Source organism: Nelumbo lutea, chromosome 7 (genome assembly GCF_056320005.1).
Source record: "Nelumbo lutea isolate HS-2025 chromosome 7, American lotus-T2T, whole genome shotgun sequence".
NCBI classification, from domain to species: Eukaryota; Viridiplantae; Streptophyta; class Magnoliopsida; order Proteales; family Nelumbonaceae; genus Nelumbo; species Nelumbo lutea.
This window is the reverse complement of record NC_142690.1, coordinates 53,832,580-53,852,312: the sequence shown is the minus strand read 5'-3', so window position 1 is coordinate 53,852,312 and position 19,733 is coordinate 53,832,580. Positions and strand designations below refer to the sequence as shown.

At 40.0% G+C, this 19,733-nt stretch overlaps 1 protein-coding gene across 6 annotated transcripts; it reads right to left on the bottom strand.

The window, feature by feature from the left end:
- Positions 1-7,305: 7,305 nt before the first annotated feature.
- LOC148846428 (putative CRM domain-containing protein At3g25440, chloroplastic) lies at positions 7,306-14,199 on the bottom strand. 6 transcript variants are annotated; one of them, XM_088952929.1, is made up of 5 exons: positions 13,345-14,199; positions 12,115-12,335; positions 10,390-10,705; positions 8,567-8,974; positions 7,306-8,120 (listed from the first exon to the last, which is right to left on the bottom strand). In XM_088952929.1, the coding sequence occupies exons 2-5, from the start codon at positions 12,324-12,326 to the stop codon at positions 7,572-7,574; spliced, it is 1,485 nt and encodes a 494-aa protein (XP_088809055.1). In that variant the 5' UTR covers positions 12,327-12,335; positions 13,345-14,199; the 3' UTR covers positions 7,306-7,571. The 6 variants fall into 6 exon arrangements, with proteins under 6 accessions (XP_088809055.1, XP_088809056.1, XP_088809059.1 ...); XM_088952930.1 differs by having other exon boundaries at positions 12,115-12,384; positions 13,345-14,103; XM_088952933.1 differs by having other exon boundaries at positions 10,390-10,683; positions 12,115-12,384; positions 13,345-14,092.
- Between the last annotated feature and the right edge of the window lie 5,534 nt (positions 14,200-19,733).

Sequence of the window (19,733 nt, the reverse complement as noted above, 5' to 3'; positions counted from 1 at the left end):
TTGTTTGCCAATAATTCCTTCAAAAACCTTGCATAGTGTGGCATCTGGGCTAAAGCATCAGCAAAAGGAATATTAATATGTAAACTTTTAAATATTTCAAGAAACTTACCAAATTCCTTCTCCATTTTCTGTTGCTTCAGCCTGTTAGGGAATGGAACTTGTGGCTGCTGGTGCATCCCTTGTTGTGCTTCAAGTTGTTCCTTCTTTTGTTGTCCGGTCCCAAAGCTTGTTTCTACCTTGGGTTCAGCCCTATTCTTCTTTTCTACCTCGAGCAACTCTTTTCCACTCCTTAAGGTAATAGCTTGTATCTGCTCTTGTGGATTCACTTCAGTGTTGCTTGGAAGAGTTCCCGGCAGTCTAGAAGAGATTAATTGTGTCTCGTGGATTCACTTCAATGTTGCTTGGAAGAGTTCCCGACAGTCTGGAAGAGATTAATTGTGCCAATTGCCCCACTTGGTTTTCTAAGTTCTTGATTGAGACTTCCTGGTTATGGAACCTGGTTTCCGCACTTGCTATAAATTTTTCCATCGGCTCCTCCAAATTGGACTTTGGTTCGGGCTGATGATAAGTCTGGTGGAAAGGCTTGGAAGTATGCTGACTTCGCCAGGACTAGTTTGGATGTCCCCTCCATCCTGGGTGAAAGGTATGGTGACTCTGGTAACCCTGTTGTTCAATAGATGGCCTGAACTGATTGCCAACTTGGCAGTCAGTACTGATTGGCCTCCCCCACACAATTCACAAGTAAGAGGTTGCACATGCATGGCAGCTATCTGCATTTCATCTATTTTCTTACTGAGTGCTCCTATTTGTGCAGATAGTGTCGTATAAGTATCAACATTATGCAGGCCATGCTGCTTCCTAGTTTGGGTTCTTTCAGAATGCCATTGATAGTTGTTGGTTGCCATTTCTTCAATGAGTGCATGGGCAATCTCAGGAGTCTTATTATTATGAACATACAATTTATCTATAATTTATCAGATCTTTGCATGGATTATTATGCCGATTTTATTTCCCTAATTTAGCTTAATGCTAAGAAAAGATTTCAAGGTTAATTAATCCAAGAAAAAAAAAAGGCAAAAGTTAAGAAAAGAATGTCCAAAAATACCAAATTCAGCCCAGCCCGATTATGGAAGCAAGAGAGCACACTACGGCCCAAGAAGTACAAGTTGATTCCTTGAAAAAACCCAAGAAAATAAAGCCTAGCAAAGAGTAAAATTCGGCCCAACAGAGAAGGTCCATTCTCAGCCCAAAAGAACAGCCTAAAGTGTAGCTATCATGTGCTAAGAGGGAGCCTAAGTGCAGCCCAAATAGCAGCCCAAAGAGCTAGGGGCGGCAACCCTTAGAAGGCTTTCAAGAGAGAACTATAGAAAGTTCAAGAAGGGGGTGTAATACACCCCATTCTAGAGGTTTCAAGAAGGGGCAAGAGTCCCCTTAAAAATCTATATAAGGAGGCCTCTAGAAGGGGGGAGAGGCATTCAATTGCTTGAGATCAAGGCTCTCCCACTCCTAGAGGTTCGAACACCTTGAAGAGAAGAGAAGAGAAGAAGGGCTAGGCGCAAGGAGGAGAAGAAGAACGGCTAAAGAAGTTCAAGTCAAACTAGCAAGAAGAGAAGGTGAGTTCGAAATTGGGGGTTTTTGATTCAGAGAACTATTGTAATAATTTCATTCTAGTTTCATTTTCCTTTGATTCGAATTCAGCTTCCTTGTTGTAATTTTTTTTCTTTCTCCCTTTTCCATTCTTTCTTGATGTAATTAAGTTTGTAAAATTTTAGATCAGCAATCAATTTCTTTTTTATTCATTCGAATGGGCGTGAATTGTTCTTGAAGTTTCTTGAATAGGGGTTAATTGTAGATCAATTCAGCCAATTAAACTTTCAAAACTCAGATCTGAGATTGCAAGATCTGAATTGCTTGAAAGAGAATTCAGATCTGCAAATTTTCAAATTGGTCGAATTGATCTAAGCTTGGAATTCTTAGAGTGCTTGAGAAAGACTCTAAGAGTTCAGATCTACTATTCAATAACTGAATCGAAATTGGGGGTTTTTGATTCAGAGAACTATTGTAATAATTTCATTCTAGTTTCATTTTCCTTTGATTCGAATTCAGCTTCCTTGTTGTAATTTTTTTTCTTTCTCCCTTTTCCATTCTTTCTTGATGTAATTAAGTTTGTAAAATTTTAGATCAGCAATCAATTTCTTTTTTATTCATTCGAATGGGCGTGAATTGTTCTTGAAGTTTCTTGAATAGGGGTTAATTGTAGATCAATTCAGCCAATTAAACTTTCAAAACTCAGATCTGAGATTGCAAGATCTGAATTGCTTGAAAGAGAATTCAGATCTGCAAATTTTCAAATTGGTCGAATTGATCTAAGCTTGGAATTCTTAGAGTGCTTGAGAAAGACTCTAAGAGTTCAGATCTACTATTCAATAACTGAATTGGATGCAAGGTTAGAGATAACTTGCACAATTCAGTTGGTGATCAATTTAGATTTGAATTGATACCTTAGAAGTGTTTGAAGAAATGCATGCATGGGATTAGATCATTGATAGAGATATGGGGATCATCACTCATGCATAGGATGAACATGCACTTGAAAGAGGTTGTTCATGACCTTGGGGTTTCATCAAACCAAGGCTCAATCACAATCTATTCGAATGATTCAATTTGATTGATTGTTGAATTCTGAGATTAACATTAACTGCTTACTCTTCTAACCTGAATTGAAGGCAATTGGGCCAATAATTTAAATAGATTTTAGTTTAGGATTTTTAGCTTTTGAATAAAGTTTTGATTTGTTGTTGATCAGATAAGAAGTGACCAATTTAGTATTAGTAATTGTTTCCTAAATCATTGTGGGAACGATACTTCGCTCACTACTTTATTACTTGAACGGCTAGTGCACTTGCTAATGCCATGATGATCCGATCAATGAGGTCCTTTCAGATAAGTTTTTCAGCTCCGGAATAATATTCAATCAGCACTTGGACAAAGATTTTGGGACTCCCCTCATGTGTGTTATCTCAGTGCCCCCCTTAAATGTTCTCAGGTGTTGCTAGAGGATGTGGATGGTAGCATATTGGAGCCTATGTCAACCTTGGAGCTTTCTATCTTGTTGGGGTTCCAATTAACCTAAATTATATATATTTGATTAGAAGGTAGACTAATGGTCCATAAGCTACAGTTAGAAGGGCGGTAACTCATTACTATTATGACTAAGCTACCTTTTATAATGGCTGAACTCAAAATACACCACAATCTTAATCAATTTCCCTATCATTTCGAATTCCCCTGTAGTCCCAATTTTGTTCATTCATCAATATCATTATTTAATTTAGCTTAGGAAATAGGTTTTTAACCATTTGAAGAAAGCATCCTATGTCCCAAGTTTGGATTTTCTGGTGTGTGGTCTCTGTGGTCTTTTGCCAGAATCCACAGACCACCTGTGTATCCACTGTCCTATCTCCTCTAGAGTGTGGGACCACTTCCTCAGGGCTATTGGATTTTACTGGGTTATGCCAAAATCAGTCAAAGACCTTCTGTTCAGTTGGGAAGAAAGAAGGTGGTTGTAATAGGTCAAGAATGCAGAACTTTGGGAGTTCTCCTAACTGAAAGATCATGCCAAAAAGAGATTATATACTCAGTTACTATTGACTCACTTGGAAATTAATTTGGTGGGTTCCTATTCATTAGGCTTTAGATGGGCAAAGTACAGATAGAAAGGCAAACAAGGCTGCTGAGGATTAATCAAGTTCAGCAATTTGTAAACACAATATCCCTCCTTCCATGTAAGCTTTGCACTGATTTTTGTGCTTCCTCTGTGTTGTACTATCTACTAACTAAAGTAGTTATTTGATGACTAGTGCCTAATTCTAATGTATGCATTTTCACCATTAATATCAATCACATATTTTCTCACATTAAAACTCACTACTCATAGTAAAGAAATAATTTGATAAGATACATGAGAGATCATTCTTGAAATTTTGTGTATAAGAAAAGTTGAAAAATGGATAGTCCCAACTTCAAAATGAAAAATCTAGTGGAAGCTCTTTAAGAAAGATTCATTCTTGCAGAAGATTAATTCTCACATTAAAACTCACTAATACAAAAGTTAATTTGTATTCGCTTCATTTTTGAAAATCAATCTCCTAACCATGCTGATTTCATTCTAAATAAAAAATCATCACATTAATTAATCAGTTAATATCAATCACATATTTTCTCACATTAAAATTCACTAATCATAGTAAAGAAACAATTTGGTAAGATAAATGAGAAATCATTCTTGAAAATTTTTGTATAGGAACAGTTGAAAATTGTTGTTTCCCAACTTCAAAATGAAAAATCTAGTAGAAGCTCTTTGAGAAGGATTCATTCTTATAGGAAAGTTGAATAAGAAAAACAAGTTACTCACACAAAGGAGAAGAAAATCAAGAAGGGAAATTAAATAAGTTATTGTGGAATTATTAAGAACCTTATAGTAGGATTTAATTTTGGAGAAGCATTATATGTCTTTGTGTTTGTCTTAACTCCTCACACACAATAAACACAGACACACATGCACACAGAAAGAGTTCCAAAACAGTTCGAGAAAGAGAGAGACCTGCATTTTCCAGAACAATTCTAGACCAATTTGTAAATGTATAAATTGCTAGAATAATGGCTCTGGCAGGACCAATCCACCAAAAGAATTTGTCACCAAAAACAGTGGCAATTAAGGCTACTGCATTAGTAGGCTTGCAATGGCCATCATCAGGCTACAAATAACTAGAAGCCTCACATTGGAAACAACATCCTATCATCAGAGAGAGCTTGCAAGGCTTGCAAAAAGTTGGTGAGCATGAGCCAACCAGCATTGACAGGGACCCCGCCTACAGTTTTATGTCCTTTTTTCTATAGTAAAATTAAAACCTATTTAAAAAAATCTGTATAAGTTGTATATGACTATGTTCCCATGCAAGCAACAGAAGCAAGCAAAAGAAACAGAGAAGTAAAACATGGACCAGCCCTGTCATGCCCAAACTATGAAATCATACAAGTTCTGCTATACAGAAACCACATACTAGTAAATTGATGGCAAACAAATACTTTAAATGCAATTCTGTTTGTTCTAAGAGACAAAAAGGCACTGTTGCATTAATAGCTTTTTTACTCAAACTGAAAAATCCAACTGGGAAACAAACGACAGAAAACAAATACTTCAAGGACTCATGCAATAAAGCCTCTAGTGATATGACTAGGACTGGAAAGACAGGATTCTCCATTCACTGATTCACTGATTCATTTAATTTTTTATGGGAGGAGGCACTGTATAAACCTTAAAAAGAATATGTGAGAACCCCTTGTATTAGGATGGGTAGAACCTCTTACAAGGCTACAACCACCAATGGGTACAAAGGAGGAGCATGGCCCCAAGCTCTGCCCTTGGATATGTCCAAGAGTGATGGGAATCTAGACACTGTCGTTACCCATCAAGACAATCTACACAATAGTGTCTAGACCCTGTATATCATCCCTTTACAGCATACTGGATTGAAGTAATGTCTTAATTATATTACCCATCTCAACTTTTGATTAATGGCCTCAAAAAGGGTTTTGTTCTAGACTCATCACTCATGGTAAAGTCTTTCAGCCTAAAACTTAAAATCCCCAAAGTACTCAACTAAATTGTTATAAAAATTTGTTTTCCATATGGTCTTAGTTTAAGATACCTTGTACCAACTGTCACCCATCTATTTAACTACATCACTAAGGAGTGATGAATTCCAATTTCTCGGACTAGTGAATCAATTGGTTCTGCTATATGTATTAAATTGATCTTTATAATCAAACTCTCTAAGATAATAAACTCCTTTTTTATCAATAATTAGTAGAAATTTTATTCTCAGGAATACATAGGTCAAAAGCACAACATTTATAACCGCTTTGGAAAATACAAATTCTACATGTCTACATGTCTATGGAACTAGTCCAGAGCTGCTCCCCCATTTCCCTGATAAGTCCAAAGCTGATCCATGGTATATCAGTTACTGATCTTCTTATTTAAGTTGATGCCACCACAGACCAACTCCTAGTCATATAATAAGTGGAAAAAGGTGCATATTCTCTTTAATTTCAATTAGGGAATTAGTAATTCTTACCTTATTTGCTATCACCAAAAATCTTAAATAATTTTTTGCTAGTAAAAATAAAAGTTCCATTTAATGAAATAGAAATTTGTAATCAGTAATCCATTGTTGTTGCATTATCCACTAATTTCAAAATGTGGGGCTTTCAGTAGCCTAATTAGCGGTTTAGATAATAAGAAAGGAGAAAGAGGGTTCAAGTAAAGAGAAAAGGTTTACCAGGTCGTAGAAAATATGTGTTCAAACAAAGCCAAGTCTTTCAGACGCTAAGATCAAAACCCTAATTAATTCCAAAATGTAATAAGCTTTGTCACATAGAGATAAAAGAAACTAAAAAATTATCCACAATACAAACGCTCCAAACACTTCTAACTAGGCCGAGCAGAATCTTCCCACAATAGGGGTTTTACCACTGAAGATGCTTTAAATGCTTCAAAGGCTTCAAATGCTTTAGATGCTCCAATCATTCAACAAACAGAGTTGAGTTCAACTAGGGTATTATGGACAGAAATTAATAATGGAATCAACTTATATGCATGAAAGATATAAGAAATGGATTGAAATTACTCTCACCTTAATTCCACACAGCCGAATGATCCAAAAACCAGGTTGAATGAACTTAATCTCAGCAAGATTATTTTCCTTTTGTATAGCTGACTCCAACCTTATCAGGTGCTGAACTTTGGAATCCTGAGGAAAAGGGGATAGTATCAGTAGATTTCTCTAGGAAATGCAGAGAGAAGGAATAGAAGAGGGAAGGGGAAAAAATAGAAGAAATGGGGAAGAAAATATAGAAAAGAGAGGGGGAAGAAAGAAAAGAACGAACCTGGTTTGCCTGTAGCGAGAAAATGAATAGTCATTCGTCGAGAGGATATTTGGCTTGTGCGCACAATGGTGTTTGAGCACCAAGCTAAATCAGTGACTACTTTTTTTAGTCCGCCAAAAATATATAGACAAAATTACAATTTGAGGCATTAAAAAGTGCCTTTAAAATAATCCATTAAATCTGCCTTCTTTAATATCTTATAGAGGCAATTTTTTGTGACCACCTCAGGCCAAGTGCCTCTAAACATAGGAGTTCTACTAGTGTGTAAACCAATTTCACAAAGTAGAGATAACTAGGAAGTAGAAAATGAAGGCTTTTCATAGAGTGGATTAGTTAAAGCCGTTTCGCCCGTGCTAAATAAGCTCGTTGAAGAGCACAATCATTGGTTATACCATAAAAATACAAGGATAAATAGTTCCATAATACAATATAACGGCATTATGGAGTTTTAGAAATTATCCAACATTCAAAAATAAGAAAGTCAACCCCATAAAGTTGAGAACTTGGGATAAGGCTTGTGTAATGGTAATGGTGATGCATTGACCATAGAAAAAATAAAATTAATAAATAAGCTGATTTTCAAGATTATAACATTATCATTTCCTAGTTTAGCTGTTTGTCTATTTCCTCTTTTTTCTTAACAATGATCCTGCATGCAAGAATATCCTGTCAACCTCATCAAGGTCTGGCAATCCTTCATCCTTCCCCAATGAATCATCTTTCCTGGAGTCCAAAGAAATTTGACGCAGGTGATCCTCAAAATCCTCTAGTTCTCCATTGCTTTCTATCGGAAATTTATCAAATTCATCCAAGTATAGAGAACGTTCTGCCTCCTCATCCGCCTGTTCGTCCGAATCAGTCTCAAAAATATCTGACAAAGCTTCAGAGTCTGACATTTTATCAGATTCCATCAAGGAATCATCCTCAGAGATGTCATCATTTCCATCCAGTAATTCTCTCAATTTATCTGAACTCTCTGGCTGCCAGTCTGAAGTGGGTTCATGGTTATTTTTGTCAATCACGGTCCCAATGCTTTCATTTACAACATCAGTTCCATTCTCATGATTCATTCTGGCCTTTACTTGAAGTAACTCCAGGTCCTGTTGAAGCCTTGGAATGAACTTTCGAACCGCACGGAGACCATCTCTATATTTGGACTTGTCCAAAGCCTGGAGATTGTAGGACAACAAAAGCATTAGACCAAAATAATCAGTGATGGAACTAAGATCACCAGAAATTCATGCTTACCATCAATAAGACATTTAGTTTTCCACTCCATGGTTCAAATAAACTTAGAGAAGATTTTGGTGGAAGTAGAACCACTCCACCATTCACATTTACCTCTTACAATTATACATATCATCCAATGCATATCTAAGCACTCAAATTTCTAACAAAGGACGTGTCATCATAGAATGGAATGGTAAAATTGATTCATAACCAAATAGTTGGGACAAGACTTTGTCGAGTTTAGTAAAATTTGATGCATAATCTGAAATATTTTTAACTTCAAGTAACTTATATCTAATAATGCATTCAAACTCTTCAAAGAACATGTAATCCATTAATTTAAATTGCAGGCTTGCAGCCTAACTAGTAAGGATGAAATTAGTACCTTCTTCCGAGAGAGAGTGATCCTAGGTGACATTATCTCTGTTGGTGGTTGTGAGTAGTTCTTCCCTCTATACATGATTATTGTGTTCTCTTCATGTATGTCAAGCACAATTCCTCCACTTAATCTTGCCAGCTCAGCTGCAATCTCTTTCACCTCCTCTGGTGTAAATGTCTTCACTATCACTTTCAGAGTCTGGTGCTTTTTCCAATGTAAATGCATGTTAAGGATTACACCTTGGAAGATTCCACGCCTTCCAATGGGTACATAATTCTTGCATTTAAGACCCATCTTTAAGAAATAGAAGTGTTCCTCTGGTGTTAATATTTCTGGATCATGGGTTGCTTCCGATGACTCCTGGGGTTCGATCTTTTTTAGAGCTTCCATGAGTCTAGCCTCTTTCTTTTGAGCCTAGTACCATTACCCCAGTCAAAAGATCATATATATGTTACAAAAAAAGCATTATCATAAGAAATTATTACTCAACTTGTAAGTAAATATTAAACACTGCTGACAAACATTTTATATGGGAAAGTTACGCCTATAGAAGTATGTCTTCCTTTTCTACCTCTGAAGAACACCTTGCAGATGCACTCATAATTCACCAAGTTTTGAGAGGTGTTTTTACTTTTTAGTAGTTGTATTCATTTGTTATTGGCAACAGGGGTATAATTGTATATTTTTCTACACTTTTCAGCATTACAAATAAATAGAAAAGGACTGCACATGCACCAAAAGTTGGTTCTTCTGTCTCCATTTTTCTTCCTTCTCTCTTTTTATCTCATTCTATTTTCCCTTATTCAATCATTGAACTTCTGTTTTAGTCTCTGCTTTTATCTATGGACTTTTCAAGTACAGACCATGTTGGACTGTAAATTCAAGTGGCGATTAATAATGTTCACAATAAAAGACAATAATATCCATTAAGACCTTAATTACATGACATAATTGAAAAGTATAATATCCCTAAACACTCAATAAGAGTGACTGTTGGCAGGTTTACAAGTGTGTAATAGAGAGTAAGATAATTCTTTTATTACTGTTTCTTTATGCATTGGCAGATGGAAATTCAGGGATATATTTGTAATGTGCCCCATGGTTGCCATTCTCCCTCAATTCTATTTTCTATTCTTCCTTAATCTATCTCTTTTCTGCTAGTTTTCCTCTTTTTTACTGAATCCATTAACCTATATGATTTATAGATTATTATTTCTAGTGTGTAAGACAAGTAGTTAAAATATGATCCTCACCACAAGAACTGGTTGATGTCCAATTGTATGATTTCTTGAATGGGGCCTGGGCTCCATCCGATATGAGGACTTCTAAGGAATGGGGCTTTTACACCTGTGCGCCAATCATAACCAGACATGGACACAGATACTGACACATACAAACATGCAATTCTCCAAGTTGGCATGTCTTAAACTGACAGAAACAGATATAGGTATGGAAATCCCATTTAATATGCTTATATCATGCTTTTTCTATCTGGTTTTTAAAGCTAAATGTCATTTCTCAAGACTAATATCTTGAAAAAATAAATTAAATACCTAACATTTACAGATTTTTATAGTATAATTTGTTAATTTACACTTTATATATTTTAAAAGTATTAACGCTACAGAGTACATCTAAAACTGTTTATATAGTATCCAGTGTCATTATATGGTATGCTAAGCATGAACAGGTATCTTCGGGGTATCATAGCTGTGTATGCCACATCAATCCTGCCATTGATAGGATGTAACTTCTATAACCTACCCAACTGGTACTTTAGATTTCCTCTTTATACAAATTATGAAAAAACTTATGGACTGAAATCTCACCTTTCCTAATTTATACAGAATCTTTTCTTCTACTGTCATCCGTTCATATTCTTTCTTTTTCTTCCATCTGAAGTATTTGAGCCATCTTACAACTGCTCTTTTTCCCTTCAGCTTTTTCCTCTTCACTTTTGCATTACTATTACCATCAACAATTGCCCCAGTTTCGCAATGCTCTTTAGGCCCTACAACTTCTTTATCCATGTTCAGCTTACCTGAATGAATGCAACGATGTCCAACACGGGAAAATCTTCTGTTCTCATAGGATGACCAAAGACCATGGTTTTGATAGAAGACCTTGCATAAAACATCATTCAAACTATTGCAACATGAGATTCTCTTTGTTTCTGTACATTAATTTTGAAAAATAAAACTAAAATAATAAAAAAAGAAAAAAAGAATTCCAAAAGCATATAAATAAACTTTTCAAACCCAAATCTTATTATAACTAAAAGAGGATGAGAATTTGAAACTTAGAGCAAAACAGAGATATAAAAGTTAATCAAAATTAAACAAATTTAATAAAGAGGAATGCACATCACATGCACACATGCATCTTCATCAGTTGATCAAGAATATTATCATTAATTTCAACAATTAGTAGGCCACATCAGATCCATGTGGAATCCACACAATATTCCAAAACAACTGCCCAAGATGCATGCACAGATGGTATTCTCAATGGTTCATCAGTTGATCAAGAATATTATCATTAATTTCAACAATTAGTAGGCCACGTCAGATCCATGTGGAATCCACACAATATTCCAAAACAACTGCCCAAGATGCATGCACAGATGGTATTCTCAATGGTTAGGCACAATATTAGCATTCCTCATTAGGCAGATCTAATAGGAACTCATTAGAATAGATGTCTTCAAAAATAGAAGAAATAACACAAACAAATGAACTTAGCTGATTGAAAGAGCAAAGAGAACTAGCAAAAAATTACCTACTTCTGAAGAAAATGCATACAAGAGGAAGATATGAAGCATGAGTTGTTTTCATTGGGAGCATGCGGAGTATGGAATGGGTGCCATTTCACTGAATGATGGCAATTATCTTTTTTTTTTTTTTTTTTTTGAGAGAAAGGTAACTGATGATGACAATTCCAGCAATCGTCTTGCTGTATGCAATCCTTTTGGTGTTTTCTTGTGGTTGGTGAGGCTGTTTTGGTTTGCATTGGTTATAGGCAGTGAAATGCTGATCTAAGGGGGTTTGGATGGGTCTTTTTGTTCTTTCAAAATGGTTTGTTAGGATTAGGCAGGTAGTGAGCACATATCCCCTGTAATTATGCCATGTGTAATCTACAAGTTGGCAAGGAGTCTATCGTTAGAGGCATACAACCAATGCTTCAGCCCACGAATTCGTGTAGCATGGACCAAAATACAAAAATACATAATGGGCATAGGAGGAAATCCACGTAATAAGCAGATCAGTCCAAGACTACCTCAAATAGTACAGTTTAAATCAAATAGATATCTTGTTGTTCAAAATTCGCAATAAACTGTAAGAAGGATTTTGGTTGACAGCTTCAAGAAGAAATTACATGTGAATTTTATAGTTAGAGAGCGATTCTGTAACAACAATTAAAAAGGAAACACGATGTGTCATGGCATAAAAGATCTTCGTAGCAATAATGTGAATATCTAGAAACCCAGTTCAGAGTTCAGACCACCAGGCACCAAAACAAGAGAGAGAGAGAGAGAGAGAGAGAGAGAGACATACCTCCCAATAACTTTTGCTGGGGCTTGAACATAGGTCTCGGCCATCACTTGAGGAGTAGGTTTGGAATCATTGGGCAACTCCATGGTGATAAGCCAATGATTGTAATAGCAACCCTCGAATATAGTCATGTCTGGACGAGAGAGACGACCGTGGCTGAAAAGAGACGATGAGAGGAATAATGATCCACGAAGCCGGAGGGACAATAGAGCCATAGCTAGTTCCTGGATGAGAGATGTAGAGTTTACTGGGGTTTTAGAAACCAAATGAGTCCTGCGGTTCAAGAAAGCAATTTGCCCTTTGAATGCTGGAGTATGGATTGATAAGTGACGGTTTAACCGTTGAAAAACCGATTCACTTGCCATTTAACTAGAAAATGGTTCATGGGACCTCCGAAGATGATTTTTAAAATGTTTTATTTTAATAATGACTCCAAAACCCAAACACCAGGCACCGGTTCAAACCAATCTACGCAAGACTTGAATGAGAGAAAAAAAATGTTAGATACCCTTTCCTGAATCCAAAAGTGGGGCCCACATGGAATTTGAAACAGGGCAATCACAAATACAAATAAGTATTCAATAACTCAAAACAAATTAAAATAAAAAAATAAGCATCGAGTAGAACTCACCCTGATTATATTTTTATTTATTTTATTTTTTTATCCCCTTTCTTCTCTAGTGGATGGAGGGGTCGAATCTTCGATTCTGCTATTCATTTTATTCTCCTTTTTCATTTACTTATTTCGCTTCTTGAGCTAAATCTTATTGACGGGGAGCTATCTTTTCCAAATCTAATTTTATTGGATAACAAATCAAAATAACTATCCCTGGTCCGAGAATTTGAACCAAACAAACTTTTAATAAAACAATACATTAAATTAATCACCCATAAACAGAGCATGGCGGACTTTACCTTCAGATCGATCTCAAATCACGGCAATTGCAATGATCAACATGAGCGATAGAGCCATTATCATCAACATCACCAAATAAATAAATAAAAAATGAACAACTAAAATAAATCCATTCGAAACCCTTAGGCGGTAATCCTGTTATCGTCCCTAAAACCCGGTTACAGAGGTTGCATTGTCCACTCCGGCACAAGGTAAAACTCACGGAAAAGGGCTCAGCGGAACTTTACCGTCATTCCCAATAACCGGCAGTCAGATAAAAAAGAAAAGAAAGATACCGAAAATTAATAAGGGGATATACTGGTGAGAACGAAACTTACTGGAGTCGTATGTTGGCCTGAAGTTGAACGGTTACTAATCGGGAGATTAACGGTTTTATACTGGTAAGAGCTCAAATGAAGTTGTTACGTTCGGTTTATGTTTTAGTCTCAGATCATTCACTTCTGATTCGGATTCTAACAAGGGAATTGGCGAAAATGATAATGCCTCGGGGGTATGCTGCTCGAAATACAAGAGGTGTGGCGGTTGAGTTGCCGTTGCTAACGAAGGCTTTGCACTTTTGGAACCTCTGCCGCTGGTTCTCTAGATCAAAGGCGATGAACAGTAGAAATGGCGATTAGAATGGTTCGGTGGAAGAAGAAGAGGAAAGAAGAAGGAAGAGAGAAGGAGAGAGAATGGTCAGAGGTTTGGGAGGAGATCGCCGCCGCTCGCCGCTCGCCGCTCGCCGGTTTCTTTCGAACGGGGGAGATAAGAGAAGATTTTAGGTTGAATTTAGGGCAAATTATAAGACCCTTCCGTTAGTCTTCCGTTGAAGTGTGCCGTTGCAATATTTTTTAATCCCCATATTATCCTTGTAATAATCATTTGGACAATTGGAAAAAAATACTGTTCATCTTCTCCAATGATCTCTTCTACCTCAAATTCCTTCATGTTTCTCTCTCACCCTCTCTCTATTCCCCTATCTCTCTTCTTCCTCTTCCCCTTTCTCTCCTCCCCTTTCTTTTTCCGACTTTCCTCTATTTTCCTTTCCTCTCCACCAAATAAGAGTTGAAAATTAGAGGGGGATGGGGCAATATAGAATGAATGAATAAATGATCAATGATGATACATGAAGAGAGAAAGCGTATAGTGGCCTGCCCTCCTCCCTTTCCCTCTTCCCTAACTAGAGAGTGGAGAAGAAGAATGCAAACAAAATTCTCATTTTAAGAATTCCTTACGACTAGACCTGGCAAAAAGTTGACCCAATTCATGAACCTGACCCAACCCAACCTGAAAAAAACAGGGTTAGGGTCTCATATTTAGCTACCCAAATATGAAAATAACCTGACCCAAAATTCAACCTAATCCGAAATCAACCCGAAGTACCTTGACCCAACCCGATTCTGACTCACCCAACCCAATTGCTAGGTCTACTTACGACGACAGTTGGTAGTTGGTACAACTCCCTTCCCAAGAATCAACGAATGAAACAAATTCCACTTTATTGCCTTTTGTTACGGCCTATAGTGGTCTAGGGGCAACATTGTCAATTTGCTCTTGAGTTGAGGTATGGCTGAGTAGTCCGAGGCCTATGCTGGCTGAGGGTTGGTAGGGTTGTCTTGTGAGGAGTAAAGAAGAGAGAACGTTAGAGGCCTCGGGTGAGTACTCGAGGTAAAGACTCCGATAATAAAGTTACTTCAGGCTTAGCTCAAGGTGGATGAGGCCTAAGGTGAGAACACTCAGACAAGGCACCAAGGAAATTGGAGAGTTCTCAAAGTTCTTAGGTCTAGATTCTAAATGTTTACCTTGAAAAGGTTGCCCCCTATTTATACTTAAGGTTATCTGGAGGTAGGCAGGCACAGTGGCCAGGATGCGGTCCTACCTTGAGGGGTGTGGCCATTTGGGGTCGCCGCATGCACCTGCGTCATTGGTTCTGGGCTGCACGCCGACCTCTACCCTATGCACACCCTCGTTGGGTCCATCCTGTGCGCCGTCATCTGCCACATCCGTGCGTGCCATAGGTCCGGGTCGTGTATTCTAGCATCACTTACCCTCCACTCTCGAGGCTGTGGTGGAGGTCTTAGCTGAGGACCTTGGCTTCGATTGAAGAGAGTGTCATTCTTGCTGGGAGGCACTAGTGGCTTTCCTTGACAAGGATCTCGGCTTCGACTTTGGAGGTGTTAGGATAGCCCACTTCAAGAGCGTGGAAACGTTTGCTCTAGCTTAGGCTCTGTTGGAGGTAGCTCGGCTCATAAGCTTGTGGACGTCATCCTTGGCTTCATGGGGCTTCTGTTGTCTCTATGGCGGCTACTTTGTTGACTCCACTTCTTGAGAGAACTGTAGAGGGACAAAAAGCACAAAGACATTAGCTTCGGCTTTAGAGGGCTCGGTACCGTGTTTTGTGTGGGTACAAGGTGTATGTGCCCCCCAGTCGCGTGCTTCACGGACGAGCTAACAAGTCAATGCATTGGTCAGCTGTCAGCCCTAGCTGGTTACCATCGTGTAGAGTATGCACGAGATGGTTTCGATGTCGAGTGTTATCCGTGCATGAGATGGATGAAGTATTTCTTTGCGTCTTGTACCGGGGGCTGGTCGTTTAGGTCGGATTGGGGAAGACCCAAGCCAAGCTCCTAGTGGAGGAGGAAACTTCGGTTTGGGTTAGCCTCGGCTCCACTCACTTTGGTATGAAGGTTCTACTTCGAGAAGGCCATGCCGCTGAAGAGGACGTTAGGCAAGGGCTAGTTTGGGAAATGGGCTCTGAGGAGAGGAGGCATTGGGCGAGAGGGCACCTCGGCCCTAAGTTGCTAAAGAGGACGTCAGGTGAGGACTAGTTCAGGGGTAAGCACTAAGCGAGGGCCAATCCAGGAAATGGGCTCCAAGGAGGGGAGGCACCGGGTGAGAGGGCACCTCAGCCCTAAGTTGCTAAAGAGGATGCTGTGCGAAGGCCAATTCGAGGACGAGAACAGAGCGAGGGCTAGTCCGAAAATGGGCTCCAAGGAGGGGAGGCATTGAGTAAGAGGGCACCTTGGCCCTAAGTTACTGAAAAGGACGTCGGGCGAGGTTCAGTTTGGGGATGGGCGCCGAGTGAGGACCAGTCCGAGAAATGGGCTTCAAGGAGGGGAGGGGCCAGCCAAGAGGGCACCTCGGCCAAGAGGATACTTGGGCCATATTGTCCGTAAGGATGGCCAAGGTAAGTACTCTCTTTGTCACTTGGAGTTCTTTGTTCCTCTTTTACTGCATTGGTCGAAGCAAAGAGCGTTAGAGGTTGCAGGCAGCGGATGGAAGGTTGCAAGTGTCCGAGGTGATGAGGCTCCAATCCGAGGAGAGATCTCTGGTCGAAGAGGGGCATGAGGCTGGCAAGAGGCAATGAGGAGGCCATCGAGGTGTGGTAGGCGTTGGTGAGCTGTAGGCATCTGAGCTGATGAGGTTCCAAGCCAAGGCGGTGTGTCCGCCAGAGGTCACCCTATCAGGGAGCGACCTGCGCCATCCAAAGGGAACGCCAAGATTCAGAGGGCAACTTGAAGTATAATTTTTGCATATCTTATGCCTTTTTGTGCTTGTATTCTTTATTCTTTTTATGCGTGTAAGGGCCGGTCCCCCCTTTTGAGAGGTCGCAAGTTGCAAAAATCCGTCGCTCACTAAGCCACTCATTTAAGAACTCAAGTGAACCAGGTCGAGGCTGATCTTTGACACCAAGGACACGAGGCCCCTTTCCCTAGCAAGAAGGAAAGGGAGGTGAACACCTTAGCTCTCCTGGCTTGTTCCTCATCCTTGCCGAGGTAGTTAGGTTGAGGCCAAGCTTCGCCGCCAAGGGCGCAAGGCCTCTTCTAGCTAAACTTTCCTCAGGGATGCAACACATGGGCTTGTGCATAGTCGAGGCCTGATCGCCCGACCAGCGCTATAGAGTGCCCTTGTCTTCGCAAGGTGGCATCATTTTCTTTAGCGTGTCTGTTTTGCTGTGACTTATGTTAAGCGGAGGGCTGATGCCGGATCTTCAACCTAGATAAGAACTTGCTCAACAGGAGGGTCTTCCGAGGTCGAGGCCAATATCAAAGGCCGCTACGTTAATTGTGGCCGAGGTCCCTTAGGTCCTTTGCTAAAAAGGGTGAACAAGTGTGGGACCTTTTGTGGATCGTATGTCTTGGGCCAACGTCCAGTCCGAGCGTGTAATCAAGATAGAGGTTGTGGGCCACAGCTGGTCGTTCAGCCAAGGACATGGCAACTAGGTGTATGGCCTCCTAGGGTCGTGTGCCTTGGACCGACATCCAGCTTGAGCGTGTAACCTTAGTGAAGGTTATTGCTATGGCCCACTCAGTCAAGATGAGAACATATACATTAAGGACTTGAATCGAGGTGAGAGAAACTTGCTTTCCTCGTTACAAAAAAATTCCACTAAACTTGTTTGCTGGAGAGCTGAGTGCTTCTTACTTCTTCTAGGCCGTAGTTGAGGCTTCATCCGAGGTCGAGCCCTTGGTGATGATGTCTATTACTCTTGCCCACTATGTTTACTATAGGAGCAAGGTGGTGACGTCGCTTTCAATGTATTCTTTTAGATAGCTATGGCAGATGAGGGACTCGATCTTGTCTCGGAGCTCATAATAGCCCTCGGTGTCATGGCCGACGCCGCGGTGGTATTTGTAGTATTTACTTGGGTTACCCCTCTTGGGGTTCCTCTTCATCTTCCCAAGCCACTTCACATACTCCTCCTTCCCTACCTACATGGGGATATGCACTCGGGTTGAGTTGAGTGGTGTGTATTTGTCATAGGATGGGGCCGATGACTTCTTGTCAGTATCCTTGATGTTGCTGTTGTTACTACGGCCGACTCCATTCTTCTTCTTCTTCTTCTTCTTCTTCTTCCTCTCTATGCCCCTATGGTTGTGGTTGGCCTCTCCATGGCTCTCGCCGCCGAGGCCTCCTCGGAAGCGATGTACTTCTGAATCTTTTTCAAAAATTCCGCTTTGGTTTTGGGTAGTGTCTTGGCGGTGGAGCGCTTGAGGGCCAACCCGAGTTGGATTCTGTGGATTGTCACGTGCATGGAGACCATGGGATCAAGGTCTCGGATTTTAAGCTCTTCTTTCTTGAAATGGTCGGTGTAGGACCACAGAGTCTTGCCATGCTTCTGTCGGATGACCATGAGCAAGACAACACTCTTTTGGTATCGTCAGTTGTTGACGAAGCGGGTGAGAAAAAGGTTGGCGAACTGCTTCCACGAGCTAATGGAGCAAGGCGGGATCCCGAAGAACCATCAGTGGGCTGCCCCCTTGAAGGTCACTTGGAAAGCCTGGAACATCAGGGTGTCAAAATATCCATAAAAGAGCATGAGCGCCTGAAAGCTTTCCAGGTGATCATCTGAATCCGTGGTACCATCGTACATCTCTAGCACAAGAGCTTTGAAGTGAGGTGGAAGGGGTTCCGAGGTGATGGTGTCAGTGAAGGCGTCTGTCCTGATGGATAGGGCTGCTTACAAGTCGGGTTGGGTCAGTTTACTAGCTTTTTTTCAACTGACCTGACTTGGTCAGGTTACCTAAAGATTAAACCAAAATCAACCCTTTATTAAGCAAAAATGACCTCGCCAGTTTGGGTCGGTTTTGGTTTAAATATATACATTTCCGAAATATATACTTCAGCTTTATATATATATATATATATTTAGGAAATATACATATTATATATAATATTTTAGAATATATTTTCTGGAAATATATTTAAAACTGGAATATACATTTTATAAATATATATATTTAAAACCAAAATATACGCATATATATATAGATTTAAAATTGAAATATACATATTATATATAATATTTCAGTGAGAATATGTTTATAGATAACTTGGTTTGATTTTGGTTTTCATGTGTGAAAACCGAAACCGAACCGAATTATCAGTTTACCCATCTTTCCACTTGAAACCAACCGGTGGTGAAGAAAAACCAGCCAAATTAGGTTGGTTGGGCCAGATTGGTTGTTTGGTCGGTTTGAATTTATTTATGAAATAGCCCTACTGATGGAGGAGGGGTTCTGGTTTGCCGAGGCGTCACCTTGGCTCTCCTTAATTTGCCGAAGTTCATCCCTGACTGCATCGAGATGCGCCTATAGGTTGATGATCTTCTGGTCAATGGGGCCCCAGGCTTCATCCTGGCATTCCCAAACATGGTACGCGTCAGCCCAGTTCACCAAGTACTCTGATGGGGTTGTGCATCCACTTCTTCTAGTCTGCCTGTCGTTTAGGAGTTCTCGGAGATCCGAGGCACAAAAGAGAAAGGCACGGCATTGGCCCTTAGCCCCCGAAGGGGGGCTGTTGTGGGCTGACTGCCAACTCTCGTCCCCGGGGCTCTCTCGATGACAACAATGGTGTCCTTGGTCTCAGAGATGGTCACAAGACTTAGCTGATTCACCCCCTCTTTGGTTAAGGAGTCGAGAGGTCCTCGGTGGCTAGCTAGCAGGTCGACTGCTATTGAACTCTAGGGGTCAGCCCTATTGGATCCGAGTGGGCTGACAACCAACAGGTTTGGAGATGCGCGCTCGCCATAATGTCCCAGGCTTCCAGTGGGGCGGCTGCCTTGAGGGCAGCCTTCTGCTGGGTGCCCCACCTCGTCCATCCTCTATGCGAGGTTGTCAAGCCGATCGAGGACCGTTTGGAGCTGGTCCATAGTGACCAAGTTTTGAGTGTTCCTAGTGTTTCTTGCCATATCGGCTAAAGCTTAGGGGTTATTGCTTGAGTTTCT